Consider the following 18030-nt stretch of genomic DNA (forward strand, 5'->3'; position numbering starts at 1 on the left):
TCTGCAGGCTCTTCTTCCTTTCCACTATTTGTTTTCTCCCTCTCTTGGAAAATATGTGTAACAGAAAGTGAAATGAAGTCTGATGATGCTATTTCTTGAAATGTGTTCTGCCATGTACCTGAATGCCCTCATTTGTTTGAAAAGTAGATGAGGGATTAAAATTTTTAGGCCTGGGTTCCATGTGTATTTTACCCAGTTTTCAAGAAGTTGGTCATATCTGTGAAGACTCTAATAAGTTCTAGCCTCTGTCATAACAAATAACCACAAATTTGTTAACTTAAAGGAACAAAAATGTATTTTCTCATAGTTTTAGGTGTCAGAATCTACAGCCAAGCTATGGGCATTGGTTCCTTCTGGAGATGCCCATGACTTCGCCTACCTATCCATGTGGCTGGCAGTCCTTAGGGGTTCCTTAGCTTATCTTCCTACCTCCATCTTCATATTACCACCTTCTGTGTCCTTGTAGATTTTCTTTAAGGTCACCAGTCACTGGGTGCAGGGTCATGCTCACCCAGCACAGCCTCTTTCTAATTGTGTCTCCCAAGACTTTATTTCCTAAAGACCACATGCTTAGTGGCTAAGGATTAGGACTGGATCATACCTCAAGACACAGTTCAGCCATCTCAAGGACTTCATTGATTTTTTTTTTTTTTCAGGAGACTTGAAGGGGAAGGACCTCTTCCTCATCCTGAGGGTATATCTCTATCCTCCACATGAGTTCAAGCATGCCATTTTATTAGAGGCTTCCAGGCCACAGAATGAAATCTTTAGATGGTAATTAATGTCTACTAAGTGCCAGTCTCTAGTGTGGGCACCGCTGCTAAGGTCCACAGCCCCTCATTTAACATCTTTAAGGTTTCCACTGACTGATTTTTTTTTCCTATTTGTGCTTCATGGGTCTGACAGAAAGTGAAGAAATTTCCTTGTTTCTTTATTAAGCATTTCTTCACGAGTAAAAGAGACAGTAAGGACATGGAGGTCTTAAAGCAGCTGGATGACCTTCCACTTGGAGTGTTACATCAGAAGTGTCTGTTTGTTGTGGTTTGTTCATGGAAGATGTATACATTACCATTAAGGATCTGGCATGGCTATTAGTTAAGACATGGTTAGGCAGCTTTGGCTGCATAATAGGCATGGCCTGATGCAAAACAAAAATGTGAGGTGCCATGTTAAAACAGTAGTCAAGACAAGACAGGAGAGCCATTATCCCAGATAGCCTATGACCACTGTGCCATTTCAGAACCAGGCCTGCTCCTGAGCAAAGCTGGAGAGGAAGTGTGTCCATCTCCGGCACACTCCCACCCCTGCTGCTTCTCTTGCCCGGTTACTCCTGTCCTCTGTGTTACTCCACTGATTCCTCCACCAATACCTGATGTCACTACTCAATAGACCTGGGCTCCTGCTCCACTCCTTTCTTCCAGGGTTCCTTTCTGCTGCTTCTGGGACACATGTTAAACTTTGTTTGAAAACAATCATCTGGTTTCTGATAAACCTACATGGGAAGTTACTCAAAGGTCTTCTGTTAGGTCTCTGTGATTAACCAGGACTGACTATTGCTCCACAGTGAGGACGTGTGTTGGTAAGCTTTCTGTCACTATGACACAATGCCTGAGAAAAACCCACTTAAAGAGCAAAGGGTATTTTTTGGCTCATGGTCTTAGAGATTTCAGTCTGTGGTCTCTTGCATCTGTCATTTCTGGGGCATGTGGTAAGACAGAGCATCATGAATCAAAGTGCATGTTCAAGCGAAGCTGCTCACCTCATGGCAGCCAAAAAGCAAACAGAGAAACAAAGAAGTGTTTCCCCTCGAGGACACATTCTCCAATGCTCTAACTTCCTCGACAAGGAAAACTTCTTCTACCTCCTAAAGTCGCTATCACCTCCCAGTAGCACCATAGCTGAGGACCAAGCCTTCAGCACATGAGTTTCAGGGGAAACATTTCAAATCCAAACTGTGATAGTGCTGGGCGGTAGTGGTACATGCCTTTAATCCCAGTACTTGGGAGGCAGGAGGGCAGGCAGGAGGGTCTCTGTGAGTTCAAGGCCAGCCTGGTCTACAAAGAAAGTTCCAGGAAAGGAACCCTGTCTCGAAAAACCAAAACAAAAAAAACAAACAAACAAACAAACAAAAAAAAAAAACAACCAAACCAAAAAAAAAAAACCCCACAAACAAACAAACAAAAAACTGTATGTGCTTAACATAAAAAAAAGCTTGTTTGTGATGATAATGACTTAATTGATCCAGTTGTCCTGGTTTAAACAGATCCTTTGGGACCTAATTGCATGCCATCTGCACCAAAAGCAGTAGTACTCAACCTGTGGGTCACAACGCTTTTCACAGGGGTCACCTTAGACTCTCCAGAAATGCATATATTTACATTATGACTCACAACAGTAGCACAGTTACAGTAGGAAGCAGCAAAAATAATGCTATGGCTGGGGGTCACCACAACATGAGGAACTGTAATGAAGTTTTGCAACATGAGGAAGGTAGGGATCCACTGCTCTAAAGGAACTGTGTTCACAGCAGGAATTTCAATTGAGTGTGAAAACAGTTTGTAGAGAAGGGCCTCATGTAGTCAGATGTCTGACCTTCGTGCCAGGGCGGACTTAGAGCACGTCTCCCGCCTAGCTAGTCTTTATGTGCATGTCAGGGTATCTTCATCACTGTCGCTGTGAATTCCTCACAGACCGTCAGAGCCCAGGACAGAGAAAGGGGTCTAATGCAATCCCCAGCAGGGTGCCCATGTGAGGCCACACCAGGATGTGGCTCAGCCACACAGCTTCACAGTGTCAGTTGTGGGCTACAGAGTCTGACCCCCTATCAAGTGCTTAACTGTTTTTGTTTATGGACTTTGTCTGGATCTAAATAACACAAAATTCAAAAGGACTAGTCTAAGTGACTAAATGCCTGATTCTGGCACTTTCCACCCAGAGAAATAATTATGCCTTTTGTGTTTTATGTGGGACAAGAGAGTGAGCGCCAGTGGTCACAATTCATACTAGGGGACTCCTGAAACTTTCCAGAAAAAAGAGCGTTTCAGCCATTTATGCCTTTACTCCACCAATGCAGACCACAGGCTGCTTGTGTGTCAGGTGCCAGAAAGTGCTGAGGGAGAAACGGCTGTTCTCTTCTGCCAAGGGCTTCACAGCCAGGACGCTTTTGACCACAGAGGGGACATTTGGCAATGTCTAGAGTTGTGCTTTTTTTTTTTCTTCAGAGACAGGGTTTCTCTGTGTAGCCCCAGCTGTCCTGAAACTCACTATGTAGACCATGCTGGTCTTGAACTCACAGAGACCCTCCTGCCTGCCCTCCTGCCTCCTGAGTGCTGGGATCAAAAGCATGCACCACCACCACCTGGCTGGAGATATGCTTTTCATCCCACCAGAGTGTACCAATGACATCCAGAGAGGCCAGGGAAGATGTGGCCAGAACATCCCCCAGAGTAGTGTTACTCAGCTGTCTGTCCACAGCACTGAGGAGGAAAGACCATGCTCCAGGGAATGGGGGAGCCTCTGGTTTCTCCTGCCCAAGCAATAACTAGGTCTGACCCCGCTTAACTTCTGAGATCAGGTAGAATCCAGCCTTTTCAGGGTGGTATGCCTTAGACCTCGGGAGAAGGTAAATGTAACCAGAGGGGGAAATTGGCACAAGAATATCTCAGTTCCAGGAGAAGAGCCAAGAAAGGCTTCATGGCTGGTGGTGTTTTAGAACACCGCCCTCTTTTCTATGCCAGTTCCACTTCCAAAAGTGCAGCTGCCGGTACCTGCTCTTGCATCTGGACCAGCAGCTGGGGTGTCACCTTCATCCCTTTCCCTGCCTTGGTGTTTCTGGTATAGATGCCTTAAGCTCTGCCTTGGAACCTTTGCTAAGGAGGGTCCAAGGGCTTCCCTCAGCCAGGAACCCCAAATCTTAGGTCTCTCGGGACCAACATTGGGATGACCAGCTTGAAGCTGAGGCCTTGCTCCTAGTTTGTCAAATTCAGCATTGCCAACAAGGCCAGGTCTCTGAGCTTGTCCCCAGCTTTACCTTGGCACCACATCTTTAGTCCCACTTTAAATATCCAGGCAGCTACTCTGGGGAACCTCAGTGCCTCCGTTAGAGACTGGCTTAGCACGGGGCTCTCTCACATCATCTGTGCAGTGGGCCACGTGTAGGAAGCAGAAAGTGTCTCGGTTACAGATGACGTCATTCCTTTCTGCTATCTCCTTACATCTGAGAAGGTTCACTTCGGGGTCAGAATTTCATCTGCTCCCGCAGGAAGGGAAAGCCCAGAGTTTAATTTCTCACATGAGTTCATTGTCACATGATTTTGGGAAACACAGTAAATCAGAGGAACCATCCTCTGTGGAAACTTGGAGGCCTTGACTGTACTACTGGCCTTCTGGGCAACTGATGCTAATTTGCCTGCCCTCCCACAGTGAACCCTGGACCTCCAAAACCCAGGCTCTTGAATCTGGAAGAGTCCTTTACCCATTCCAAGCCTGTCTTTTATACACATTAAACAGTCTAGAAAGTGGCTCTAGCCCTGTAGTCCTTTTCCAAGTAAATTGAAAGAGTCAAGTTCCTGTTTTTAATATGAATAATAGAACTAACTGATAAGCTGGGGCAAAATGGTTTTGTTCTGTGTCAGTGAGTCTCAATCAAGGTTGTATTGCCCCACTACCAGGAAACTTTGGCAGTGTCTGGAGACATTTATGGCCCATCCCTTGAGGGATACTGTGAGCTGTGAGCCTCTGGTCTGTAGACAACCAGAGATACCAGGGGGTGGTGTGTGTTGAGGGGGGAGGTCAGAAAGGGGAAAAAAAGTCCCTGTAATGCCCAAGATAGCCACCTACCTCCACAACCAAGAATTATCTAGCCCCCAAATGTTAACAAGGATAAGGCTGAAGAACCCTGATATGAACTGATAAGGAAAAAATAAAAATTCCTCACCACAGCACATCTTAAATAGCATTCGCTTCCAGCTTGAGTCTGGGCGAGTTGATTGTATGTTCTGGTGGTGTCTGCACTGGCCCATCAAAACATTTGCTCTAAAACCACTAGAGAGACCTGCCTTCCAGATTCAGCAAATGTGAGACAATAGCATCCTGTTCATCTCCGGAGAGCCAGCTGGGGTGCCTGCTGTCTGCCTGTGACTTTCTGAACAGCTCTTCTTTCTCTTGTTTTTATTACGTGCCCCTTTCTGGACCATTTGTCAAACACACCTTATCTCTTCTAATACCATCTTGTTTGGTGTGGTTTTTGAATTCCAGGCAGACCATGCCAGTGTAATAGTCTTGGACAAACACTCTTCCTGTCTGGAGAATTTTCTTCCTGTCTAGGGTATTTTAGTTACTGCCCTCGAGTATGCAAAATGTTCTTTCTCTTAAAAAAAAAAAAAAAAAGATATTTTTGAAAATCAATAAATTTTAGAGACTAGAAAGTGCTGATTAGTGATTTTTTTTTTTTTTTTTTTTTTTTAAGATACAGGATCTTTCACAGAGATGGAACATGTCAGATGTCAACCCAAAGAGTGTGGCTCGGAGCACACCCTCAGCATTCCCTGGAGTCCATTCTCTCCTCAGGTTCCAAAAGAAAATTGAATAACACACCAGCCACAAAAATAAACAGTGGCCCATCCTCAAAAGGAAATCGGGCAGTGGGCCTAAAATAATATTTGTCTAACTCACATCCCCCTCATTTTTACTTTGTTTTACTTGTGTGGGACTAAGCAGGAACAGAGAGTCACTTGTTCCTTGTGGGGTCTACCTGCATTTGTTGTTTGGTCCCGAGATACGTGTTAGGAAAGGACAAGAGAACGTGCGCTAAATAAGGACAGGGCTGATGAGCACTATATGCAGTTTTGATGTGCTGGGTGGCTTTGTAGGACTACTGGCGAAATGACGCTTAGAAATGTGCAATGAGCAGCCCCTCATTTCTGGAAGTGGTTGGTAGTTAGCCCCCCCACACCCCCACACCCCCCACACCCCTGCCTATGTGCACTAAACCCTGAAACAGCTTTCCTAACTACTGAACCTGCTGGCATTTGGACTTGTATGCTCCAGGTAGCTTTGTATCATCCCTCTCCTTACATCCCTCACAAGAAAAGACTGTTTCAACACCCAAGCCCACCTTCCTGGGCCCCTGAGTGTGCTGTTGTCTCAGCTTGGAATGTTGTCAAGTCTCTCCAGTCAACAGCAATGGTCCCTCCTACTCATCGGTCCCAGTCTGGGGCATGTCTGTCTATCCAAGTAAACCCCTGTACCATCACTTGCCTCTTCGTTCTTGCAAGTGTGGTGGTATTGTGTTCCCCAAAATATTGTGCACCCTAATAAATTTATTAGGTCAGAGAACAGAGAGCCATTAGATACAGAGGCTAGAAAATGGTGGCACTCATGCCTTTAATCCTAGCATTCCAGAGACAGAAATCCCTCTGGATCTCTGTTGAGTTCAAGGCCACATTGGAAACAGCCTTTAATCCCATGGTGACCCATGCCTTTAATCCCAAGAAGTGAGCCTTTAATCCCAGGGAGAGGTGGCAAAACCAGAAAGATATATAAGGCGTCAAGACCAGAAACTAGAAGCATTTGGCTGGTTAAGCTTTTAGGTTTTGAGCAATGCAGTTCAGCTGAGACCCATTAGGATGAGGACTCAGAGGCTTCCAACCTGAGGAAACAGGATCAGCTGAGGAACTGGCGAGGTGAGGTAGCTGTGGTTTATTCTGCTTCTCTGATCTTCCAGCATTCACCCCAGTAACTGGCCTCAGGTTTGATTTTATTAATAAGAACTTTTAAGATTACTGCTACATGCAAGAGCTGGCTATTCTCCCTATTATCCTGGCATAGACTGTCTTACATTATCAGGTACATCGCCTGACTCATAATGGCTTCTGTTGCCTATTTATCCTTATAGATGGCGAGATCCTTGGGTATAGGGTTTTCTTGCTTCTCCGCTGTCTCTCAACTTTGCATAGACAAGGATAGGGCCAGGCTCAAAGCAGCAAGCTGCATGTAAACTAAATAGGCTCAGAAATGATGAGGTGATGGCAAGGTCACAGGTGAATTTGGTAGGAAGCCTTTCATCTCTCTGCTACCTTCCCACACTGAATGAGCAGCACTCCATTCTGAGGTATGCCCATCACTGCTGTGTACCAAGTCTGCTGCATACAGTATATTGGGGGTGGTGTTATGTCTTTATGATTTGCTCCTGTTGTAGTTATCAGTCAGCTTTTGAAAATGCTCTGTGTGGTTTTTTGGGGGTTTTTTGGGGGGGAGTATGTTCTTTGAATTGTTGGGTACAAACAAAGTCCCTTTCCTATGTAGTCTATTAACATTTATTTATCAGCTTCAGTAAATGTAGAATGAATGGTTAGAAGTTCTTATTAATAAAATCAAACCCGAGGCCAGTTATTGGGGTGAACACTGGAAGATCAGAGAAGCAGAACAAGCTGAACTGTGCTGCTCCAAAGCCTGAATGCTAAACCAGCCAAATGCTTAACTAACTAAATGCTTAACTAACTCTCGTGCCTGGTTTTCACGTCTTATATATCTTTCTACTTTCTGCATTACTCCCTGGGATTAAAGGCTGGGTTTCTGGGATTAAAGGCGTGGGTCACCATGCTTAGCTGTTTCTAAAGTGGCCTTGAACACACAGAGATCCACCTGGCTCTGCCTCCCAAGTGCTGGGATTAAAGGTGTGCGCCACCACTGCCCAGCTTCTGCTATGGCTTGCTCTGACCTGTTTTCTAGCCACCATTTCTGGCTCTGTTCTAGTGGCTGTCTGTTCTCTGACCCCAGATAAATTTATTAGGGTGCACACTATTTTGGGGGGAATACAATACCACTACAAGTAAAAACATGTTGAGCTCATCATAATGGTAGAGTTGTCAACATTTCCTTATAATTTTTCCATGTTTATTTTAGATTTTTGAAATTGTTCGTATACATGTCAGTTCAAAGTAGTTCTATCTTTCTGGTAAACTTTACTAATGTTAGGCCCTTTTCTCACTACAGCATGCAAATAGGTGTATCTGGCTTATTGGGTTCACTGGGACAGTAGCATTTCCAAAGGGCATCTTTTTGCCTCCAATATTTCTCTGGCATTGTGTTTTGAGTGTGTTTCTTGTAAATATTTGTTAAATACCATCTGCAAATCTGTTTTTCCTCTGAGTAGATCATTAGAGAATTATAAATAGTTTACATATGCTCACTGGTTTTATTGCTTTTTCTTACTTTTGTTTGACTTGATCAAATCTGTGTGTCAATTTCCCCACTGTGGATCTGTGGGTATTTTTCTTAATTTATGGATTCTATGCCTTTTTCCTATGTACTCAAAAAGAAAAAAGGAAAGAAAAAAAGAAAGAAAACCACTGTCTCTGATTACTTAAAGCATTCCTTGGTTAATAAATAGTTCCTTTTACATCTCCCAAAGTGTAAAGACCATGCAATGGCTTGACTTTTACCCACATTCGACCTTCTCATTTCATACCTTGTTCCTAAATCACTAAAATTAGTTCTTTAGTGTTGATGTGTTGTGCAGCTAGAACCAAGGGGACTGGCCCCCTTTCTTTTCCTCACTCACCACTTCATCTTGGCTAGTACTCCTTTTTCTGATTCCTGCCACTCATGGAAGCATATCCTTTATCTCTTTGCATGAGGATGGGAAGTGTGTATTGTCCACCAGAAAATATCACTATTTACCCTTCTCTATAATTAAGTGGGTATGAAAGTCAGGCTCAGGATGTGATGGAGTTATTCTGTGTTCTGTAACCTCATTTTTGCTGAAGAAAAGGTCTGCCTTCACCCTAACCATTATCCTTTTCCAGGTAAGTGGTTTTGTTGCCGTTATGTCTACAGGGCTCAGGTTTGACAGCATCACCACCGTCTGTGTTGAAGTAGATTGTTTTATTTACTTTGTTTGAAACTCCTTACTCTTTTCTTAATCTGATGTTTTTGTGCCTTTTGCTAATTATGGAAAATCTTAAATATATCCTTTCAGTATTGCATCCATCCATTTCCAATACCCTGCCATTTCTCAGCTCCTCAGGATCATCGTGCCTTTGTGTGGATTCGCCTGTTCTGCATCTATAGTGACTTATTGTATCAATCCTATGGACAGTTCAGCATGCTCCAGTGTCTCCCAGATAAAACACTGTCTCTTGAGCCCACAACTCCCTTGCGCTGTCTCCTTTCCCTGAGTGCCATCATAGACCAGCATCTTCCTGTAGTACTGGGGACCAAACCTAAGGCTTCAAGCTTGCAAAGCAAGTATATTGCCACTGAGCTGCATCCTGAGAACCTCTTTCACATTTCATATTTTAGTTCATGCCATGCTTTTGTTTTTTATTATAATTTTCTTTGTTCTTGAGAAACGTATATATGTATAAAATGAAATGTGATTATATAAACCTCTTCCTGAGGAGTTATTGGCAGTTGATGACTGTTGGGAGTGAGAGGATCATTGGTTTGGGGGAGTGTGGCCACTGGTAGATTTCCCACAATTCAGTGGCTGGCACTGTACCCGTGCACATATGGAAAGAACTAGTTGAATGTAGTGGGTTTGCTTTTTGCTTTTTTGCGACAGTCTTGCTGTTGCCCAGATGGCATGAAACTCTCAGTCTTCCTTCCTCAGCTTCCCTTAACCACCAAGCCTGCCTAGCTAGGCGCCCTCATGGATTTTCCTACAGTTTTCTCTAGTTCATAATTCCCCATTTACTTCTCAGTTCAAATTGAACCCTTGAATCCGGGTTCAATCTCCAAAGAGACTGTTCCTGACAAGGTTTCCAATGACTTCCCTGTACCCAAATCAACATCTAGTACCTCCCTAATACGGTGTCTTACTGGCATTCAACATGGGCCCACCCCTTCCCTAAAACAATCTTCACCTGTTGGCTTCAAAAACACTTTGCTCTCTTGATCTTCTGATCAAGAATGGAGGAGCAGACATGAACTCTCTCTTTTTGCTTTCTCCTCCCTATCCCTAATACTTTTAAGCCATTTGCCTGATATAAAACACCATCTATTTTTTCAGGGATGGCCACATTCATCTCTGTAACCCCCACTCCTCCAAGCCACCAAATGCATGTGACTTCCTGCTTTACCACTTTAGCATGACAGCATTGTCTGCAGCCTCTCTAAAGCCCAGCACTAAACTTCTCCCCACTGGAGTATTGGCCCCACCTCATCACCTTCCACCTGGTTCTTAAGGGGGAAACAAGGGATCATTCATAACTTTACCCACCCCCCTCTCTTTCTCAAAGACCCACATGCATTCTACTGTGAGGTTGTACAAATTCTACCTTCAAAATATACCTTAACACAGGCCCTTACCATCTTTCCTGCCAGCGCTCTGCTTTTAGCCTCGATCATCCCTCAACTAGACTACTATGCAGTTTCCAAACCCGTTCCACCATTGACACCCTCTTACCCATGCTCAGCACAGGTTCAGAATAATCTTTTGAATGAATCCCTTTACTTCAAATCCTCCCAGAATGCCTTGTGGAGCCTACTCCAAATTTACGTCACAAAGTGAGAGGTCCGCTTGACTTTCCCTTTCCTGCCCTCCCCTTCCTTCCCTCTTTCTCTCTGTTCTAGCCACAGCAGCCTGAGTTGCCTAGTCACGCCAAGCTCTTTTGTCCCTACAGAGTGTCCATGTTCTTTCTGCCCAGAATGTTCCAGGCCCTTCCTCTACCAAAGCAGCTTTTCTTCTCCTCTCAGTCACCTTCCAGGACCATCCGGAAGTGCCTCCCCGTTATTCCCGCTATGGTGGCAGCCCCACATTTCTGCTGTAACCCTTTTCATACTAGTTTTGTTTAACTTATATCTTATTTCACCTTATGGTACAATTTCGACAGTATGTCAATAATCACCTTTACTGCCCAAATTATCTGGCACCTTTTGCATTTTCCTAGTGAAACATTAATGGTTGTTGAATTCAGAACACGGTCGGCTCTTGGTGGCTCATTTTCCCCCAGAGTTCTTTCAGTACGGAGTTCTGTTTCAGTGGGCCTAGAAATGAATCGTGGCATTTGGAAAGTGCAAGTGCCTCGTGGATTCTCTGCATTCTTACAAGGAGTGCTTAGTCATGGCTTAGGATCATACCCAAACGGAACACTTCTCCATTTAAGTAAAAACAATTTTTGAGACCGGCGTCACCATCTTTCAAAACAGAAACAATGTACTGGGCAGCTTAATGAGCTATAATACCCGAAAGGCAATTATAGCTTAGTTGCCCTACAGAGAGCCGTGGTCATAATGCGTTCCTTCAGATTCATTACCACACTTTCTTTTTCTGTTGCTGTTCACCCTTGAGCTCCACTGGGAGGCTGGTGTGGCTTGCCACCCTCTAGCCACAGTTGCCAGGGTATGTAGATAAACAAGGGAACTGAATGGGCTGCTCCTTCTTCAGGAGTATCAGGTTGACTGCTTCTCCTTAGAGAGTGCTCACCTTCCCAAACGTTGACAATATTTGTTATTTTGGTTTGTTTGTTAGCTAAGAATAGTATTTTTAAAAAGTACTAGTACATGGATTCCCTACCTTGTTAAAATATATATATATATATATGATTGTCTGACTTATCTTAGCTTTAATTGAGGCTTAGAGAAGTTTTGAAAGGACTTTGTCAGAACTCAGAACCTTGTCACATAGATTCTTGCTCTCCTCAATATACTGTCTGTGGTTTTCAGCTCATCTTGGCCTGGTTCCACAGCAAGGACTCCCCGGCTGCTGCCTTTTGAACTTCCTCGGTGCTGGAGAACAGTTTTGCTTTGCATTGTGTTGTGTTGTGTCGTGCTGTGTTATTGTGTTGTGTTGGCTCGTGGGTTAATGAGTGCCTCTGTACCTGAATAACCTAAGCTAAGACCATCTGACTTTGTAGCGCTGGGAATATCTAACAGCTGGTTGAGCACTTTGGTCAGCCGGGGGAGCCATGTATTGCAGGGCTGGCTGAATATAGCCCCTGTCCCTGGGAAAAACCACTCCGTGGGCTCTTCCATAAGCCTGCTTTTTTCCGCCAACTCCTTTACTTTTTTAAATGCCTTTTTCTGGAAGTGGCTCAAAGTCTTGGAACCTTTTAATTATCCCATAACCATGGTTTATTTATATCTGGCTGGAAATTCTACACCTGGATGGAGCAACTTCAGTCAAGAGGACACAGTAATTGAGTTCTTGCCCAAAACAACTTGCTGAGCTGAATGCAGGATGGAACGACCTAGCAGCCAGCTTAGGCTCTCTTAGGTTTATACTCACAGAGCCTTGTTTGGGGTGTGACAATCTCATTGCTTCTTTGTAGTCTCACTCTTTCCCTGCATTCTGCTCATGCCAGGGTATGCTGGATCCTTGCAGAATTTCTAAGATCAAAGCCTGTCTCTGTTTCTTCCAGCCCAGTATGCAACCCTGCCTCGCTAAAGGAAAAAGGGCCAGGGACAGAGCATCACTGCTGAGCCTTCTTCTTTGTTTCATGTTTGATGCCTTCAGGTGACTGAACTTTCTGTGCTGTTCTGTTTGGCTCACAGGTGCACACATTCCGAGGCCCACACTGGTGTGAATACTGTGCCAATTTCATGTGGGGGCTCATCGCCCAAGGAGTTCGGTGTTCAGGTAGACACAAAACTTTCTTCTCTACTTACATGAAGTGCCACTTTGTTGAGAGGGAGGCAGTCTCAGAGCTAGGGACTGTGCTTAGATGAGCTCAGATGTCTCCCTACCTTAGGGGCCCAAAGCCCCCCTCTCTCTCTGCTTGTTGGGTTTGCAAGACTGAAACAGAACTTATATTCATACAAGAAAGAAAAGCCACCAGGCAAGTCCACTTCCTTAAAATGCACCTGTCTCCCCAAATGAGCAGTAGCCCTTGGGGAGAAAATGGTTGAAATAGATTCTAATGGAACTGCATAGATTTCTAAAATGCCATTTTTCTTTCCTATACCATTTTAGTATAGTAGGCAAGACATAAAAACAACACTGTGTAATTGTGGTGAGTATTTGCCACAAACACAAGGCTGCACCCTCACCAGCAGAACCAAAGGAAGATATGGTTATCTCCTATTAAACGAAAAGGAGATGGAGTCCTAGAGGTGATGGCTAGTTGCCAGATGCTAAGTGGTGAAACACTCATTTACAAGCAGCAAAAGTCCAGAACTCACGTTCAGTTATTTGCCATCAAATTGATAGTGAAACTTCATCTGTTAAATAATTTAAGTTTTTAAATTTAAAAATAATTTAAATCATGTTTTTCTTCATCCTTTGAAAATTTCATACAATGTATTTTGATCAAATTTGTTTTGATTTCACGCACTTCAAAGTAGTTTGGACCCCAGGTGTTTTCCATCTAGAAATGGATGTATACCCCAACTACAAATATCACAAGTCACATCTTCTTTAAGGGACACTGAACAAAATGCCAAGGGCTGCCAAATCAGCGTGTTAGCTGGACTTTCTTGCTCACCCTGCCATGCTTTTCCTGGCACACACTAGAGCTGAGAGCAGGAACAGCTGCCTCTGGTTTTGACTGGAATACCACAGATTCTGTGGCTGCTTGCCTCCTTCCTATGGCTTGACAAACAGAATCAGCTGGTGGCTCCCACTGAGGGCTTCCTCTTGCCTATGGTGCCCGTTCAGTTCATGGGATCGTATATCCTCTGCCTTCCTGCCTGCCTGGAAGGTGCTTTCTTAGCTCCCATTCTGTAGGCACAGCAACACCCATGTCAGTGCCTAACTGCTGTGTGAGTAATTCCAGCTTCCCATCCTGGGTCCTGAGGCAGGTGGCAAACCCAGATCAGAAACAGCCTCTCCAGAATGTTCTAATACCCTGCTGAACACAGAACAGACGTGCAGGGCTTTGCAAAACATCCCATAGCCTGAGTGTGGTGGTCTACCAGCTGAATTACTCTGTGCTTGTTAGTTAGGTCTGTCCAGATTAGACCTACCAAAAATATCCCTTGTCACAGATATTATCCAGTTTCAGCAGGAAATTGGTCCAAAGTCAATATTATGAAAACAGGACTCTGGGTTCCAGTTAGCTGTAATCAGCAGCTTTCTCTAGGATAGAAGGGGTTCTGTGATTTTTTTATTTCCTTGTTTCTGTTTCTATCTTGTTTTAATGGAAACATAATGTAAGGTTATATTGTAAGTTGTCTCCAGTGGTTACTTTTTGATCTAATATTTTCCCCTGAAGAGCAGGAAGACTAGAAATTGGCCATGGATAGTCAAGGGAGTCAACACAGGCCTCTGTTCTCCATAACGTAGATAATTTTTAATGGTCCAGATTTTATTTGGGCACATGGAGTTCTGCTGGTTTATAAAAACTTAACTTTTTTATATTTGCTATGAAAGATCCTAATTTTAATAGGATCAGTGTTCTATATAAATAAACTAAATGTCTTAAAGTTTATAAAAAAAATTAAGTACAGAGTTGCCATGTAATCCTAAAATTTAAAGGCGGTGTCTGCACCAGACACTTGCAGGTCCATGCTCATCATGGTTGAAAGATGGATAGAACTCAACCCCACTGGTGGATGAACAGATAATGTGCATAGACACACAGTGGAATGTTCATCAGTCTTATAAAAGACAAGAAAGCCAAGCAAAGTGCAAAGGAATGCAGCTGTTAGAATCTAGGCAGTGATAGCCAGTGAGTGAGTCCAGGGTGTGTGTGTGTGTGTGTGTGTGTGTGTGTGTGTGTGTGTGTGTGTGTTTACTATTGGGTGGGCATCGAGTTGTTGTGCTGTAGGAACACACAGGCTTTCATAGCAGGTGGTGGAGTAGCTATACAACAATGTTTTTGATGCCACTTAACTCTGAACATTAAAATGCAGAAGCAGTTGGGTTTCTGTGAGTTCCAGGCCAGCCTGGCCTACATAGCAAGTTCTAGGCCAGCCCGAGATACACAGTGAGACCCTGTCTCTAATAAATAAACAAACAAATATAATATAATATTAAATGAAATAATTATTAAATTATTTTAAATTAATTTTTAATTTAAAAATTTAATTGAATGTGAATAATTTATAATTTAATAGTTAAAATAGTAAATATATCTTATGTCTATTTTGCTGCAATTTAACAAAAATAAAATTTTAAATGAAGTTTGTAAGATATAGTGAAATCCACTAATGAAAGAACAGCAGGCCAGGTCTTTGTGTCTCCACCTTGTGTCCTTGCTGTGTCTTATTTGACTGAGCACAGGCACAGAACTAGATTGGAGACACTGTGTAAGTATTTGACCTTCATGATCACCTGGTGCTGGTGTAATCCCCACTTTATAAACCAGGATCCCAGGAAGAAAACCAGTTCGGGTTAGCGAAGTCCAAATTTCAATTTACATCCGCTAAGTAGCTCCATCAAAATGAAACTGAATTATACTTGGATTTAGTTGAATTTCATGGGCTGATTAAGCTAAGATGGTTAGAACTTTTCCTTTGAAAGGGAGAGCAGAGAACTGAGCCAGGAAATATTACCTGAGAATCACCATTGGTGGCCACACAGAAGTCAGCACATGTCAGGCCTTTGCTGCAGTTAACACTGCTTTAATAAGCAACTGACCAAAATATTCATTATTGTGCATGTATCTCATATGTATAGAAATACCGTCTTTATACTTAGGAAAAACAATGAGAAGACATTTTAAGTGCACATTCTCATTGAGCGACTTTGTCATGAAACTTTCATGTTCCAGAAGTAAACTGTGTCTCGTAATTGTGGAGAAAGGTCGTTGGTGGATGCCAGCTGCTAACAAAGCTTTTAATTTGTGCATTGAACTCAAAAGCACCTTTTCAGCTTTGGCTCTGGGTACAAGCTTTATAAATAATGACTGCAATCATCACATTACAAGGCATTGTCGTCAAATAGCAGCTCTCAGATACTGGAGTACAGTTCCACGTCACTTCCTCTATATCACAGCACAGCAACTAGAAGGGGATGGCCCCCTCCAACTTCCAGCAAGGAGGATTAGAAACTACAGGCTGGTCTCCAGGAAAGGCAGAGGGAATAGAAGTCAGGAGCTCTGCAAATCAAAGACTAGACAGTCCTGCAGACAGTGACTATGTATCCCACAAAAGAGCATCAGGGATTCAAGGCAATGCCTAGAAGGGGCCTCATTGCTGTTAATGAGCCAAAACTAACTCTGAGAATCTATATCCCAGAGCTGCCTGTGGACCCCCCAGGAACCCCAGTATAAAGAGAAAAGGCCTCCTAGCACCCTGACCAGTGACCTGACTGTGTCAGCCAGGTGTTCTGTTCTTCTGGTCCAGAAAACAGAGACAGTCAGAAGGACAGTACAATCATATAATACTTCCAAGTCAAGATGAATCTCACGCTCATCTAGTGAGAAGCACCCTCTCTGGATGGGATGGACATTCCAGGGAAGTCCATCCAACCCTTGGGTACTGTGATATGCATTTGGGCAGCATATAACTTGTCTTGGGATTTGACGAAAGGACTCAGCAAGGCTAATGTGGCTTCTTTGTTCACAGATTGTGGGTTAAACGTACACAAACAGTGCTCCAAGCATGTCCCCAATGACTGCCAGCCTGATCTCAAGAGGATCAAGAAAGTGTACTGTTGTGACCTCACCACGCTTGTGAAAGCTCATAATACCCAGAGACCCATGGTGGTAGACATATGTATTCGGGAAATTGAAGCAAGAGGTTTGGAAAATACTCTCTGTCATGAAATTATTATATTAATTATATTATGTTTACTATGTTATATTGATTTTTATTGAGGAAACCAACTGACTTTACTACTCATGATGACAATGACTTGCACACACACAAAAACACACATCAATCAGATAAATATACTACAGCCAACCAGTAACCTCTGTTTCTGCAGATGTTTACTGAGCATTTAAATACAGGCTAGAGACTGATGATATGAAAGTTTCCATTCTCAGCCTCAAGATGGTAGATTGGAGAATCAGAGGGACAAATAGACGTAACTATACCCAAAGTACCACAGGTCACAGAGAAAGACATCTTCGTCCTGTTTGAGTACTTTAAACAAGGGACTTGTTCCCTTTTTGAATATGCTTCCTCTTCTGTAAAGTGAGTGAAATCAGTTGTACCCCCAGAAGGTGGTGCTGAGGATCAAAACACGTCTATACATATGAAGGACCTGTACAGTGCCCAGCATGGAGGGCACATCTGTGCAAGCACCTTCCACTCTTCCCAAATGACCAACTGTATTAGTTACTTCTCTCATTACTGTAGCAAAATACCAGGCAGCAGCAGCTGGAGAAAGGAAGCATCTATACTTCTCACAGTTTGACAGTATAGTTCATCACAGGAAGACATGGCATGAGAAATGTAGGGTGGCTGGTCACATGGTGTCTACAGTAAACAAAACAAAATGAAGAGGTGAGTGGCCACTACAGTGGATTCTGTGAGTAGGGAGATAAGAAAAGAAATACTAGGACGATGGCTGGCAGCCTCTGCTGCTCTACAAACTCCAGCCCATCTCTCAGGACTGCCTGTGGTGATCAGCTTCCCAGGGGGTCTCCCTCGTTGACTTTTCCCCCTACAAGCAGGATTGCATGTCCACGATTGTGTACTTCTGTAAACTGCTATGACCTCTCTTTGGCCATGCATGCCCCACTCTTGCTGGGGTGAGCTTGGATGTACTACCTGGAACAGAGTGGCACCCAGGTTTTGTCTTGTGGCTTACTTCCAGTTAATCAAGAGTGGCAATTTCAACAGTGGATACCAAACATAAAGATGAGGGTCATTAAGCATGCCTGCCATGAGATGGTAGAACTGAAATTAACCAAGCATGCCTGCCATGAGAGGGTAGAGCCTTGTGAGATTAAACATGTCATGGTCCCAGGAAAAGAGCAGAGACCCCCATCCCTTGTATTTAGTACAGGCCCTCATATGGCATATTACATATGCCATAAAAGTAAAAATTGAAAACCAGAAGCGTATGTTAGTTATCAAGAGTTAGACAGAATATACGGGTCATTCGTTTTTGCTGTAGCTCAGTTTTGACACCTGTTCCCTTTTCACACGTGGAATGTGATCCTCTAATGATTCTGCCATTTAAATCTTGTATGTCAC

General features: G+C 43.5%; 1 protein-coding gene across 1 annotated transcript in view; it reads left to right on the top strand.

Annotated features, from left to right (window-relative positions):
• Chn2 (chimerin 2) overlaps positions 1-18030 on the top strand; it is a 267743-nt gene that overhangs the window by 240883 nt on the left and 8830 nt on the right. Inside the window, exons 8-9 of the mRNA XM_036181787.1 lie at positions 12496-12580; positions 16450-16623. Of these exons, the coding sequence (XP_036037680.1) occupies positions 12496-12580; positions 16450-16623 (259 nt within the window). The remainder of the gene's footprint in view (positions 1-12495; positions 12581-16449; positions 16624-18030) is intronic.

Source organism: Onychomys torridus, chromosome 3 (genome assembly GCF_903995425.1).
Source record: "Onychomys torridus chromosome 3, mOncTor1.1, whole genome shotgun sequence".
NCBI lineage: Eukaryota > Metazoa > Chordata > Mammalia > Rodentia > Cricetidae > Onychomys > Onychomys torridus.